The sequence below is a fragment of the Pan troglodytes genome, chromosome 15 (genome assembly GCF_028858775.2).
Source record: "Pan troglodytes isolate AG18354 chromosome 15, NHGRI_mPanTro3-v2.0_pri, whole genome shotgun sequence".
Lineage (NCBI taxonomy): Eukaryota > Metazoa > Chordata > Mammalia > Primates > Hominidae > Pan > Pan troglodytes.
The window spans coordinates 14619273-14633006 of record NC_072413.2 but is presented as its reverse complement, the minus strand read 5'-3'; the positions used below and the strand labels follow the sequence as shown (position 1 = coordinate 14633006).

Here is a 13734-nt window from a genome sequence, read left to right as displayed (position 1 = left end):
TCTTCCTTTCCCCTCATCTCATGGTTTCTTAGGCACAACTCACTAACCAACCAATCAACCCTTTATCTTGGAGGAATAACACGTCCTGTCTCTCTTCCCAAAGCCAACCTCTCTCTTTGGGCACTGTTCTCTTCTCCTGTCTCCTGTGAGATTTTGCGCCATTATTCACCCATCCCCATCCCTATACTTTCAAACTCTGTGCTGTGAGGAAGATCTGTGGATGTCCATGCTGGGATGCTACCTGGCTAGCAGAAAAGGAGAAGTCAGTAAAACCAGCACTTGTTACAGCTCTTTTGTTCCACCATCAAAGCTCATACACTCACTCCTTGTGTTGCTCAGCCCATGCCATGTAGTAAGCCCAAAACGAAAACCACCAAACAAACCAAAACATTATACACGTTCTAGAGATCAGAAGAAGAATGGGGGAGTTGGATGTATAGGATGCCAGTGCTTTGCCTTTCTGGGACCAGAATGTTTCTTGTTATTAGCTCATTTGCTGTATAAAGTCTGGGCTTGGCCTCTGTTCAAACTCACATTGACTGCTGACCTCAGAACATTTTTGTTTTTATACAACCACACTAGCAAAAGCTTCTAGATAGAGGTCTGGAGGAGTTCATCTTGGTAGCATTCTCTCTGTGGATGGAATCTAATAAATGATGCTTTCTAGATGTCGCATTTTTTCTCCATAGCAGGACTTGACAACTGCCAGTCATAAGAGCCACAACTTGGTCAACTGTAAGCCAGGCAGGGACGAGGACACAGTGACCTGCACTGCATGACTATGAGGGCTGGGGCATAATCCATACCTTGTCTCGCCACAATTAAGCTGGCCATGAAGTCTGGAACACTTGTCCCTCCTGCCAGGAAAGTAATGCCCATGATGACATCTGGGATCCCAAGTGTGTATCCGATAATAGTCACCTGCAGAATGTGGGGTGGAGACATGAACTCTCAACCAACAGTGTGTGGACTAAAGAAATATTCCTAGTATTAGAGACACTGTAAGTGTAGGAAACAGTTATTTTAGAATTACTGGGGCTGCCTCTTTTAAAACAAAACAAAACAAAACAAAACAAAAACCCCACTGAACTATGAGGCTAAGAAGCCAAAGGATGGAAGGATGGAAGGAAGGAAGGTCTTGAGTGTGCACATACCATCCAGAGTGCTCAGGACCATGGATGCCACATGAACTCTGCTTTACCCTGGACTCCATGCCCAGGCCCTCTGAGCCCTCCGACACTCAGGCTTCAGACCAGGAAGCAGATTCAAGTCCAGGACCCTGGCAGCTGGTCTTGGCTCTGCCCTGACTGTCTGTGTGACTTTACAGAAGTCATTTCTTCTCTTTGGTCCTCAGTTTCCCCAACTGCACAAGTGTTCTGGGGAAATGGACAATCCATTTCCAAGGCCTCTCCCTTTTGACACTGATATTCAAGAATCATTCTTCCAAAGCCTTGGGGGTGAGAGATGTATTAATAAAAGTTGGAGGTACAGGGGATGGACAGGTGGGGCTTCACTGCTTGCTGGAGCCTCACCAGGACATAGTGAAAGTAAGCGCAGGGTGCTGAGGTGGGCACATCTTTCATAGGCAGAGATCAAGGCTAACGTGGACACTGCCTTCTTTATAGACTTTTACTGTCAAGGCCATTCTACTCCCCCAGAATGAGGCTATTTGAAGTTCAAACCCATAGGTAAGAGTGCCCCAGCAAAGTGGTTCCTGTGACCCCATGACCCTGGTTTAAGAAACAAGGGTGGGGTTTATACATCAAGGTGGTGGGGGTTGGAGTATCCTGTCTCACTGAAAATTAGCAGAACTGATTTAATCATATGTTTATTTTCTGTAACTAGAGAAGAATTTCACATATTCATTAATTTGATCTTCCTGATTCACCCACTCAAATGTCATGAAATACTTTTTTTTTTACTTGTAATGTTGTTTTTGGAAATACACTTCAGTAAGAGAAATCGCTGGATCCTTTCCTTAAAATGTAAGATGAACTGGCCTTTAATTTTATTCAGAAAAATTAAAAATTGCAAATCCAATTCACTTAAGGCACAGTTTTCTTTATCTCTGATTGCCATCTTTTTCTAGGGAGGTTTTTTTTTTTTTTTTTTTTTTCTGAGACAGGATCTTGCTCTGCTCCATAGCCCAGGCTGGAGTGCAATGGATTGACCATGGCTCACTGTGGCCTCAACCTCTCGGGTTTAAGCAATCCTCCCACTTCAGCCTCCTGAGTAGCTGCAACTACAGGTGCATGCCACCACGCCTGGCTAATTTTTTAAATTTTTTTGTAGACACAGGGTCTCACTATGTTGCCCAGGCTGGTCTTGAACTCCTGGGCTCAAGTGATCCTCCTGCCTTGGCCTCCCGAAGTGCTGGGATTACAGGTGTGAGCCACCACACCCAGTCTCTAGGGAGTTTAGATAGTAACTAATTCCAAATCTTCTTCCCCATCCCCTATATGGAGTGGGCTGTGGGAACTTTAATCTTCATCATGGAAGCATGGAAACAGCACTGCTGCATCTCATGGTGAAAATGGCTAATATTTACTGTCATGAGCAACCAGCCATGCTGCAAACTCAAATCACAATGCTTGAACAAGATGAAGTAAGATTAGGTTGAAATTGGGTATAATGTACACAACACTAATTCAACACAAGAAGGGCACTATAAGAAATCACACTACTCAGTGGCCAAACTGTGTATTATTCAGCAACGCTCATGATCATCTGACTGTTACCAGGTAATCACCCTTAATTGGCTGTTGGTTTCAATAAGCGGCTAATGACTGGATGCTTCTGACACAGTCTAACCAAACTGTTTTGGGCTGGGAGTAGGGTGTGAAAGGGAGTGGTCAGGAGGGACATGAATGAGGTCCTGGGGGACTTGAATGTTCAAGTGTCCCCATGTCCCCCATTCAGCTGAACCAAGGCCAGGGTGTTCCAAGTGTGAGTGCCTGGGGCTGGGGCAGATGCTGGGGTCCTGGAGGCTTGGAGTGGTTCTGCCTCTCCTGAGTTACATGACTTGTTTCATTCACTAAAACACAATCACAGAGTCCATCCTGAGCTTCTTTTTGGGATACAGAGCTCTAAGCCGGTACCAGGAGTCACAGAGTCCGTCCTGAGCTTCCTTTTGGGATACAGAGCTCTAAGCAGGTACCAGAAGAAAGGGAGAAAGGGAACAGGCTGGGAGCAGCACCTTCCACCAGCTGGTGTCTTGGGGAGGCTCTGCCACAGGGACAGGAGGGCTGCTGCATGAGTAAGGACACTCACAGAGGTTGCGGCAGGTCTCCGATCAGCCTGAGGAAGCATCTGAGGTGAGGGAGCCGGCCAAAGGGTGGGATTTCAGGAAAGCATAGGCAAAATGGCTCCCATACATTGTTTAGAATTCCAGTAATGCTCTGGGAGAGATGGGGGAAGGCGTGATTGGGTTGGGGGGAGGGAAGAGACAGGATTGGCCAAGTGCCTAGAATGTGCTGGGCTCTCTTTTCATTCTCCCAATGGCCTTGTAAGAGAGTGATGATCACCCCCACTTCATAGAGGGAGTCACCAGCTTCTGTGGTTTGCAAGAGGTAGGACTAGGATTCAGCGCTGTTCTCATGTGATCCAGGATCCTTTGTTCCCCACCAAACGACATGGTTTCTCTGGAATTAAGGGAAAGGTGGCCCCTGGGCCAGCATGGAACGTTTACTGGCCCTGCTGTCTCTCATGTCAAGATCGCTTGCCTTCTCTGCTGCTGGTGTCAGGCATTAGGAGGAGAATAAAGGGACTCGATGTTAACCACTAGGGTGTAAGGGGCTGAGAGTGAGTTTCACAATCAACAGAACTGCGGCTATGCTGGAACTGCTTCCCCTCTCTTTGCTCCTGGGAATGAGGAGGAGAAGAAGGGACCCCATTAGGTGGTATACAGAGAGTGGGGAAGGAGGCTCCTGTGTGGCCTGACCCAGCCCAGCCCAGCCGATGAAAGGTTTATATGGGGACTTGTCCTGTATGGCCATAGGAGCTTATGAGGAGCTACACCAATGCCTCTCTGCCTGCAAAACTCCCATCCAACGAAATCTGAAAAGTCCAGTAGCAAACTGAGAGGCAGCTTATGGTAGTAGTTGAGATCATGGGCTTAGGAGATCAATACCTGGGTCCTAATCCTAACTCTGGCACTCACTAACTGTGTAACCTTGGGGAAATTACTCAATTTCTCTATGCCTCGATTTCCCCCATTCGTTAGATGGAGATAATAGCACCCATCCCATGGGGCTGTTATGAGGATAAGAAAGAGTTTATATGAAGTGCTTAAACCAGCACCAGCACATCGGTGGGGGGAGGAGCATTCCTGGGCAGGAGCAAGGAACAAGCTGCCTTGTGTTCAACCTCATCTCCCTTGACTCCAGTCTCCTTCCTTCACATTCCCTTGGGACCCTGGAAACCAAGGGGGCTTGGTGATCATCCACCTGTCATATTGCTCTGCCTGTAACACCAGAACAGTGTGATTTAGGCTGCCTGTGCAAAGGTTGGTTCCCTTCCCTCACACTCGAAGGCAGGCACTGTGCTGTGTCTCTGCATTCCGGGTACCTGACACAGAGTCATGCACCTCATTCAAACCCTTTTCTACTGAGAAATACGCTGTGGTCAGTGAGGCCAGTGACTTGCCCAAAGGTGGCACAGCAGTACCTGTGGTTAGCCTTGAACCCAGCTCTCCACCTCTCCCTGGCTGTGCACACAGTCCACCCCCTGCTCCCCCCACTCACCAGCCACACCATGATGTAGGAGAACACAGCGATCCACAGCGTGGCGGTGATGAAGGTGACCATGAAGAACTTCTCCCAGCGGGGCTTGCTGCAGTTGGGAATGGTGACACACAGGAGGAAGATGAGGGGCCAGGTGAACACCCACTTGACCTTGTCCCCTCTGGCCTCTGCAGGGTGAAGGGGCAGAGTGAGAAAGGAGGGGGAGAGAAAGACACTGGGTAACACACCTGCCAGTCTACCTGTCGATTTAGTCTTCAAGCTAAATAAGAGAATGCCACCGATGTGACTCTAGGCAACTGACCTTGCAGAATCACAGAACTCCATAATGTCACCCTGGAAGTGGCAAGACAATTCAGTAAGTGTTTGTTGCTTGAATAACTTAAGTCATTCCAAATCCTTCATTTGACAGGATAAGGAAAGTGAGGCTGAGGGGGAACAGACTCACCCAGAGGAGTTGGAATGGGGATGTGAGTTATGGTTGGGCTTTGGGGACAGACAGCCCTGGGCTGGAAGTCAAAGGACCTTGAGAATCCCAACTCTACTTCCTCCTCTGACAATAATAACTTAGATGTAACAACAACAGGGCAGCAATAATCAACACATCCAGCATTTGCCATGTGCTGCAGGCACAGTGCTAAGTGCTTTGCATCTTATTGGTTTCCTCATCTGTTAAATGAGAAAGGTATCTCCTTCTTGGTTGTTGCAAGAATGATGTGACAGAGTGTACATAAAACACCCAGCACACGGGGCCTGGCACACAGCAGGTGCTTTGGAAATCTCAGCTCCTTTGTCCCAAGGTCATGTAGTCAAGACTGGTGCAAGACTAAATGTGTGCCCTGGCTGCAGTCCAGATCTCACTGGCCCCTACCAAGGGAATCCAGAAACAATTCAATGGAGGAAAAGAGGCCTCATAAGCCATTGAGTGTAAGCATAGTTTCCTTAATAAGCCACTGAATATAGGTGTGCACAAGCAGGTTAAAAGCTGGCCTGCTCGTCAATGAAATGGTGGAGGAAGGACTTCTGCAATTTTTATTTTTTGTAGAAGCATTGAGAACAACAGCAAAAAATTGTCAGAATCAACGTTTTCAGAGCTCCAGAATTAACCTAAGGTTTGCAGCAATCCAGGGAATATCTATTTAAAAAAATCAGTTGGACCTTAGTAAGAACAGTGAACTCTGTGGAGTTTTAACTTTCCCTATTTTTATTCCTTCTTGCCAGGTCTGGAGTAGTTTTGAAATCCAGCAGCATGCAACCACATTGAAAAACAGCAGGCTAGCAGCCACAAGAGGGGGCAGAACAAGGTTGGAGGACCTCCCAAGTTCATTCCCACAGAATTGTTATTATTTGACCTGTCTGGTGGTTTCTTAGAAGACTCCACTTTCAAGGCTGTCTCTATTTTACCAGAATCTGAGCTTACCCAGTGTGAATAGCTTTTTACTTGGAGGTGTTTGTCAAAAACAATTAGAGGCAATTATTAAATCATGTTGCTGGAAGTGGCAGATGACAGCTGGGACAAACAATAGGTTAACCAAAAAGCATAAAAGGAAAAGCTGGGGAATGAGACATCCACAGTGGGCTTTGAAAAGCTCCTAGATATCTCTGGGAATCTAACAGACCATGAGCATGCACAGGGCTGTGCCCAGGGTTCTTCACATGCTCAGGAAAGACTCGAGACTGCTGTAAGCTTTCATCTCTGCCTAACTTTGAGGCTCTGTGCAAATAAGGAGGAAAGGCTACTATAGAGTTGTGAACTACCCGCCTGAGTGTTGGAGGCATGCCCCAAAACACATACAGAGTCCCTTGGCAAAGACTGGGAGAACGATTGGATCCAGGAACCTAGGGAATTCTCTGTCTAATCATTAGCTGACCTCTAGGCTAACCTAGCAGAGACTTCAGTGGCCACACACAACGAAGAATATGAATTTTACAGAATTAGTTTAGAAAAGTCACTAAACAAGCAACAATAATAAAGAGTAACAACCACAAACCCTAGAACAGGAGATAATCTCCTGTTCTCCAACCACAATGGAACAGAATTAGAAACCAATAACAGAAGGAAAACTGGAAAATTCACCAATACATGGGAAATGAAATAACATACTCCTAAATAAAGGGTCAAAGAAGAAAGCACAAAAAAATTAGAAAATACTTGGAGATGAATCAAAAAAATGTAACATACTAAAGCTTATGGAATATAGTGAAAACAGTACTTAGGAATGCATAGCTGTAAAATACCTATATTAAAAAAGGGAAAGATCTCAAATCAATATCCAAACCTTTCTCCTTAAGAAAAATAAAAGAAGAAAAGAAAATGAAGTCCAAAGAAAGCAGAAGGAAGGAAAAGAATCAAGGTTAGAGTGAAAATAAATGAAATAGAAAATTTTAAAAATACAAAGAATCAAAGAAATTGAAAGTTGCCTCTTTGAAAAGATCAATAAAATTGACAAACCTTTAGCTAGACTGACCAAGAAAAACAGAGAGAAGATTCAAATTACTAAAATCAGGAATAAAACAGGGACATCACTATGAACATTACAAAAATAAAACAAACTATTAGGGAATACTATGAAGAATCCTAACAGACAAAATTCTGCAAAGGTACAAACTACCAAAACTGACTCAGAAAGGAACAGAAAATCTGAATAGATTTAAAACAAGATTGAAACAGCAATTTAAAATTTTCCCTTAAAGTAAAGCCAGGACCAGATGGCTTCATGGTGACTTCTACCAAATGTTTAAAGAATAATTAACATGACTCCTTCTCAAACTCTTTCAAAAAATAGAACAGTAGGGAGCACTTCCCAATTTATTCTATGAAGCCAGTATTACTTCGATACCAAATGCAGACAAAGACATCAAGAGTAAAGAAAACTACAGACCAATATCCCTTCTGAATATTGATGCAAAAATCCTTAACAAAATTCTAGCAAACTGGAATCCAGTAACATATAGATAGGATTATACACCACCACCAAGTGGGATTTATCCCAGGAATGAAAGCTTGATTTAACATATACAATTCAATCAATGTAAAACATTACATTAATAGAATAAAGGATAAAACTACACAATCCTCTAAACTGCCACAGAAAAGACATTTGACAAAATTCAACACTCTTTCTTGATGGAAACACTCAACAAACTAGGAACTGAGGGAACCTTCTCAACTGGATAAAGGGCATCTATGGAAAACCCACAGCTAGCACTTATACTTAACGATTAAGATTGAAAGCTATTGCAACCCTCCCCTCCCCACCTCACTGCAAAATCAGAAACAAGATGAAGATGTCTGCTCTTACTCCTTCAACACTGAACTAGAGATTATAGCCAAGAAAATTAGGCAAGAAAAATAAATAAAAGTGATTCCGATTGGAAAGGAAGAAGTAAAACTATCCCTATTTGTAGATGACATGATCTTGTATATAGAAAACTCTAAGGAACCCATAAAAACCTATTAGAACTAATAAACAAGTTCAGCCAATTTGTAAGATACGTAATAAATTTACAAAATTCAGTTGTGTTTTTCTACATTAACAATTCAAAAATAAAATTAAGAAAACAATTCCATGTACAATGCCATCAAAAAATTTAAAAACCTAACATTTATGCAACAAAAGTAGTAGAGAATTTGTATGCTGAAAACTACCAAACATCATTGGAAGAAATTAAAGAAGACCTAAATAAATGAGAAGAAATCCTGTTTATGAATCGGAAGGCTTAAAATGGTTAAGACGGTAATATTCCCCAAACTTACATATACATTCAATGCAATCCCTATCAAAATCCCAGGTAGCTGAGCAGAAATTGACAAGCTGAGCCTAAAATTCATATGAAAATATAAGGAACCCCCAAATAGCCAAAACAGTCTTGGAAAAAAAAAAAAAAAAACAAAGCTGGGAAATTTACACACTGTGATTTTAAAACTTAGGACAAAGCTACAGTAATCAGGAGAGACTGCTACTGGAAGAATGGAATAAAATTATGAGTCCAGAAATAAACCCAGATATTTAAAGGTTTATTTATGGACTCGACATTTACTGGCATAAGAATGGAATAAAATTTTGAGTCCAGAAATAAACCCAGGCATTTAATATCTTGATATTTGACAAGAGTATCAAGACAATTCAATAGGAAAACAATAATCTTTTCAACAAATGGTGCAGAGACAGCTGGATACCCATAGGCAAAAGAATGAAACTGGTGCTCTGTCTTATACCATACACAAAAATTGAATTAAAAAATGATTAAGACCTAAATATAAGAGCTACAACTATAAAATAACATGAGCATAACTCTTTATGACCTTGGATTGGGCAATGATTTCTTAAATGACACCAAAATCACAAGCAACAAAAGAATAAGTAAATTATATTTTATCACAATTAAAAACTTTTGTGATTCATAGAATACTATTAAGAAAGTGAGGCTGGGGCTGGGCACAGCAGCTCATGCCTGTAATCTCAGCACTTTGGAAGGCCAAGATGGGCAGATCACCTGAGGTTGGGAGTTCAAGACCAGCCTGGCCAACGTGGTGAAACCCTGTCTCTACTAAAAATACAAAAATTAGCCGGGTGTGGTGGTGCATGCCTGTAATCCCAGCTACTTGGGAGGCTGAGGCTGGGATGGAATGGAATGGAATGGAATGAGAATCACTTGAACCCAGAAGGCAGAGGTTGCAGTGAGCTAAGATCACACCACTGCACTCCAGCCTGGGAGACAAAGCAAGGCTCTGTCTCAAAAAAAAAAAAAAAAAAAAGAGAAAAGAAAAAAGAAAAAAAGGAAAGAAAGGCTGGGCACAGTGGCTCATGCCTACGATCCTGCACTTTGGGATGCCAAGGTGGGAGGACTGGTTGAGGCCAGGAGTTCAAGACCAGCCTGGGCAACATAGTGAGACCTCATCTCTACAAAAAATACAAAAACTAGCTGGGCATGATGGCCTTTTAGTCTCAACTACTTGGGAGGTTGAGGTGGGAGGATTGCTCTAGCCTAGGAGTTAGAGGCTGCAGTGAGCTATGATTGCCATTGCACTGGGCAACAGAGTGAGGTCTTGTCTGGAAAAACAAAACAACAACAACAAAAACAACAACAAAAAAAGGAAAAGATAGACCGTGAAAATACTACCTATTGAATGGAAAAAAATCATTTTGCAAATAATATATCTGATAAGGGTCTATTGTCCAAAATATGTAAAGAACTCTTACTACTCAATTTTAAAAACCCAATTTTCTTAAAAAAGGCAAAGTGTTTGAATAGACAGTTCTCCAAAGAAAATGGTCATTAGGAAAATGTAATTCAAGGCGATTTCACAGCCACAAGTATTACTAGAATAAAAAAGATAAATAACAAGTATTGGTGAGGGTGTGGGAAAATAGGAACCATCATACATTGCTGATAGGAATGTAAAGTGGTACACCTGCTTTGGAAAACAGTCTGACAGTTTCTCAAAGAGTTTGACCTAGAAATTCTACACCTAGTTTTACCCAAAAAGAATAAAAATATATGTCCATACCAAAACTTTTACTCAAATGTTCACAGCAGCATTATTTATAATAGCAAAAAATGAAAACAACCCAAATATTAACCAAGTGATGAATGGATAAACAAAATGTGGCATATAAATACAAAGGAATATTATTCAGCCATAAAAAGGAATGAAGCACTGATACATGGTACCACATGGACAAATCTTGTAAACATTACACAAAGTGAAAGAAGTCAGATACAAAAGGACATATATTGATAGATTCTATTTATATAAAATGTCAAGAATAGGAAATTCATAGAGACGGAAAGTAGATTGGTGGTTGCCAGGGGATGGAAGAGAAGAGGAATGGGCAGTCATGCTCATGGGACTATGAAAGTGGGATAATAAAAATATTCTAGAATTATATATTGGTGATGGCTGCGCAGCTCTGTGAATATAGCAAAAACCACGAATTAGTTTATGAGGGCGAATTTTATGGCATATAAATTACATCTCAATTTTAAAAATTGCAAAGTAGACTGGCACTAGCTGTGTTTGCTCTGTAATATTTGTGCTAGAATCTTCCTAAATCATTAAAAGTATTTTTACTAAAAAAAAAAATCAGCTGCTTATAATAATTAGCCAAGAGAATATGGTTAGCTTGAAATAAGCAAATCCATCCATCTCTTTCTAGATCTTTCTCTATATACACCTTTCTGTAGCTTGTAGTCCCTGTACAAATGGCCAAAAGTTTTCCTGCCTTGATTGGTTTGTCCAAAATTCCACGTTCTTCTCTGGTGAGTCCACATCCCAACTCATCTAGGTTGCTGAGGAAGGCCTAGTGTATTTCTAGAATTAACAGAAAACTCCGTATGTAGAGGAAGAATTCGCTTTGGGGAATTGTAACCTTGGATGCTTAAATGCCCAGGAATGTCTTTGCGGGTATATACAAACGCCACAGTAGAAGGATAATTTTCATATGTTCCCAGACACCAAACTGCATGAGGTGTTTGTCTTTTTCTTGCCTGCTATGGGTTTTGCATCCGGTTTCAACATCCACCCCCATCTGGCCCCACCCACGTGGCCAGTGTCACGGCCCACCATTGTTTCCTAAGAAACAGTGCTTCAACTGAACCGTTCCATTGCTATGTTTTTCAACTGTTGGATGAGATCCAGGAGAGGATGGTGAAATCAATTTAGTGAAGGGCAACCAGCATTTTCTTTTTTAAAAAAGTAGAAAATAGAGTTCCTGTACATAGTGAGAGTTCAGTATTACTCCAGGAAACTGGTTTCCTTTTCATATTTCCAGGTATGTGTATAAAATATTCCTGTAGGTCATGGTCACGGTGTGGAAACCTTCCATGGTGCTCGTGCTGGTCTCTGTTCGATTAGGCAATGATTTCTTAAATGACACCATTGCTAGTGCTGTGCAACCCTCTCAACTCCCAGCCTTCCATCTATCTGGCCTCTCTTCAGCCTCCCCAATGTTCTGACTCTTCTGAAAAGCCGTTAACCCCGCCAGCCCATGGTGATCTCTCCCTTCTGTAACTGCTTTGGTTTTGAAGAATTTATGAATTATTGAAACTCTACCCAAGTTGACCCATAGCCTTACTACTTGAATCCACCATCTCTACCTCTCCCGACTGGGTTGCAAACACAGCTGGTAACAGCTCCTGGTGCCTTCTGCACCAGTGTGGACCATACAATTAGCAGGTGGTGGTACACGTTCTTATTCTAACAGCCTGCTCTGCATAATTGGGCATTTTGTTTACTGCCTTGTTACCTAATTGCTCTGCATTTTGAAGCGCAGTGCCCAAAGGTCAAAGACAAGGTAAGCAACATTAAAGGTCTGGCATCTGACCTGGTTCAAATCCAGTTTACTAGCTCGTCAGCTGTGGGTCACTGGGGGAGCAGTCCTCATGAGCCTTATTTCCTTACTGTAAAATGGGGGTGACAACAGTACACTGGGGACTTGGGAACATGATACTATTTGTCAATAGAAGAGTCTCAGTAAATGGCACATCTCACCATTACTACCAGGACCGTATATCAATAAAGACACAGGTTCAAATATAGGCCGGGCACAGTGGCTCACGCCTGTAATCCCAGTGCTTTGGGAGGCCAAGGTGGGTGGATCACTTGAGGTCAGGAGTTCGAGACCAGCCTGGCCAACATGGTGAAACCCTGTCTCTACTAAAAAAAAAAAAAATATATATATATATATATATATATATATATATGTCTATATATACACACATATATATGTATATATACGTATATATACGTATATATGTATATATATACGTATATATATACATATATACATATATATGTGTATATATACGTATATATACATATATACGTATATATGTGTATATATACGTATATATACATATATATACGTATATATACACATATATATGTGTATATATATATATATTTTTTTTTTAGTAGAGAGGCCAAGGTGGGTGGATCACTTGAGGTCAGGAGTTCGAGACCAGCCTGGCCAACATGGTGAAACCCTGTCTCTACTAAAAAAAAAAAAATATATATATATATATATATACACACACACATATATGTATATATACGTATATATGTATATATATACGTATATATACATATATGTATATATATACGTATATATATACATATATACGTATATATACGTATATGTATGTATATATACACATTTATGTATATATATACGTATATATACACATTTATGTATATATACGTATATATACGTATATATACGTATATATGTATATATACGTATATATACGTATATATGTATATATACGTATATATGTATATATACGTATATATACGTATATATGTATATATACGTATATATGTATATATACGTATATATACGTATATATGTGTATATATACACATATATACACATATATACGTATATATACATATATACACATATATACGTATATATACACGTATATATACATATATACGTGTATATATACACACAAGTATATATACATATATACGTGTGTATATATATATACACACACGTATATATACATATATATGTGTGTATATATATATACACACACGTATATATACATATATATGTGTATATATATATATACACACACAAAAAAATTAGCCGGGCGTTGTGGTGGGTGCCTATAAACCCAGCTACTTGGGAGGCTGAGGCAGGAGAATTGCTTGAACCCGGGAGGTGGAGGTTGCAGTGAGCAGAGATCACACCATTGCACTCCAGCCTGGGCAATAAAGCAAGATTCCATCTCAAAAGAAAACAGCAACAACAACAAAACAAATGTGGCATGGAGCTGTCAGCCCAAAGCTCTCAATGTCTGGCTTGGAAGAAAGTCACTTGTATGAGTTCTGAAGCTAGACTGGAAGCCCCTCGCAGGCAGGGGCCTGCTGGATTCTTGCATGGCTGTGGAAGAGAGCAGAGCCCCCAGCCCAGCCCCTGACTCATGGCAGAACTCAACACATATTTAATGTATGGGAGGCTACAAGTGCCCGCTCAGAATCAGG

General features: G+C 41.3%; 1 protein-coding gene across 1 annotated transcript in view; it reads right to left on the bottom strand.

Moving 5' to 3' along the window:
* Nucleotides 1-594: 594 nt before the first annotated feature.
* The window catches only part of LOC467535 (sodium/potassium/calcium exchanger 4), a 158536-nt gene continuing 145396 nt past the window's right edge, over nucleotides 595-13734 (bottom strand). The window contains 2 exon segments of the mRNA XM_063792772.1: nucleotides 595-921; nucleotides 4743-4909. Of these exon segments, the coding sequence (XP_063648842.1) occupies nucleotides 730-921; nucleotides 4743-4909 (359 nt within the window). The 3' untranslated portion in view covers nucleotides 595-729.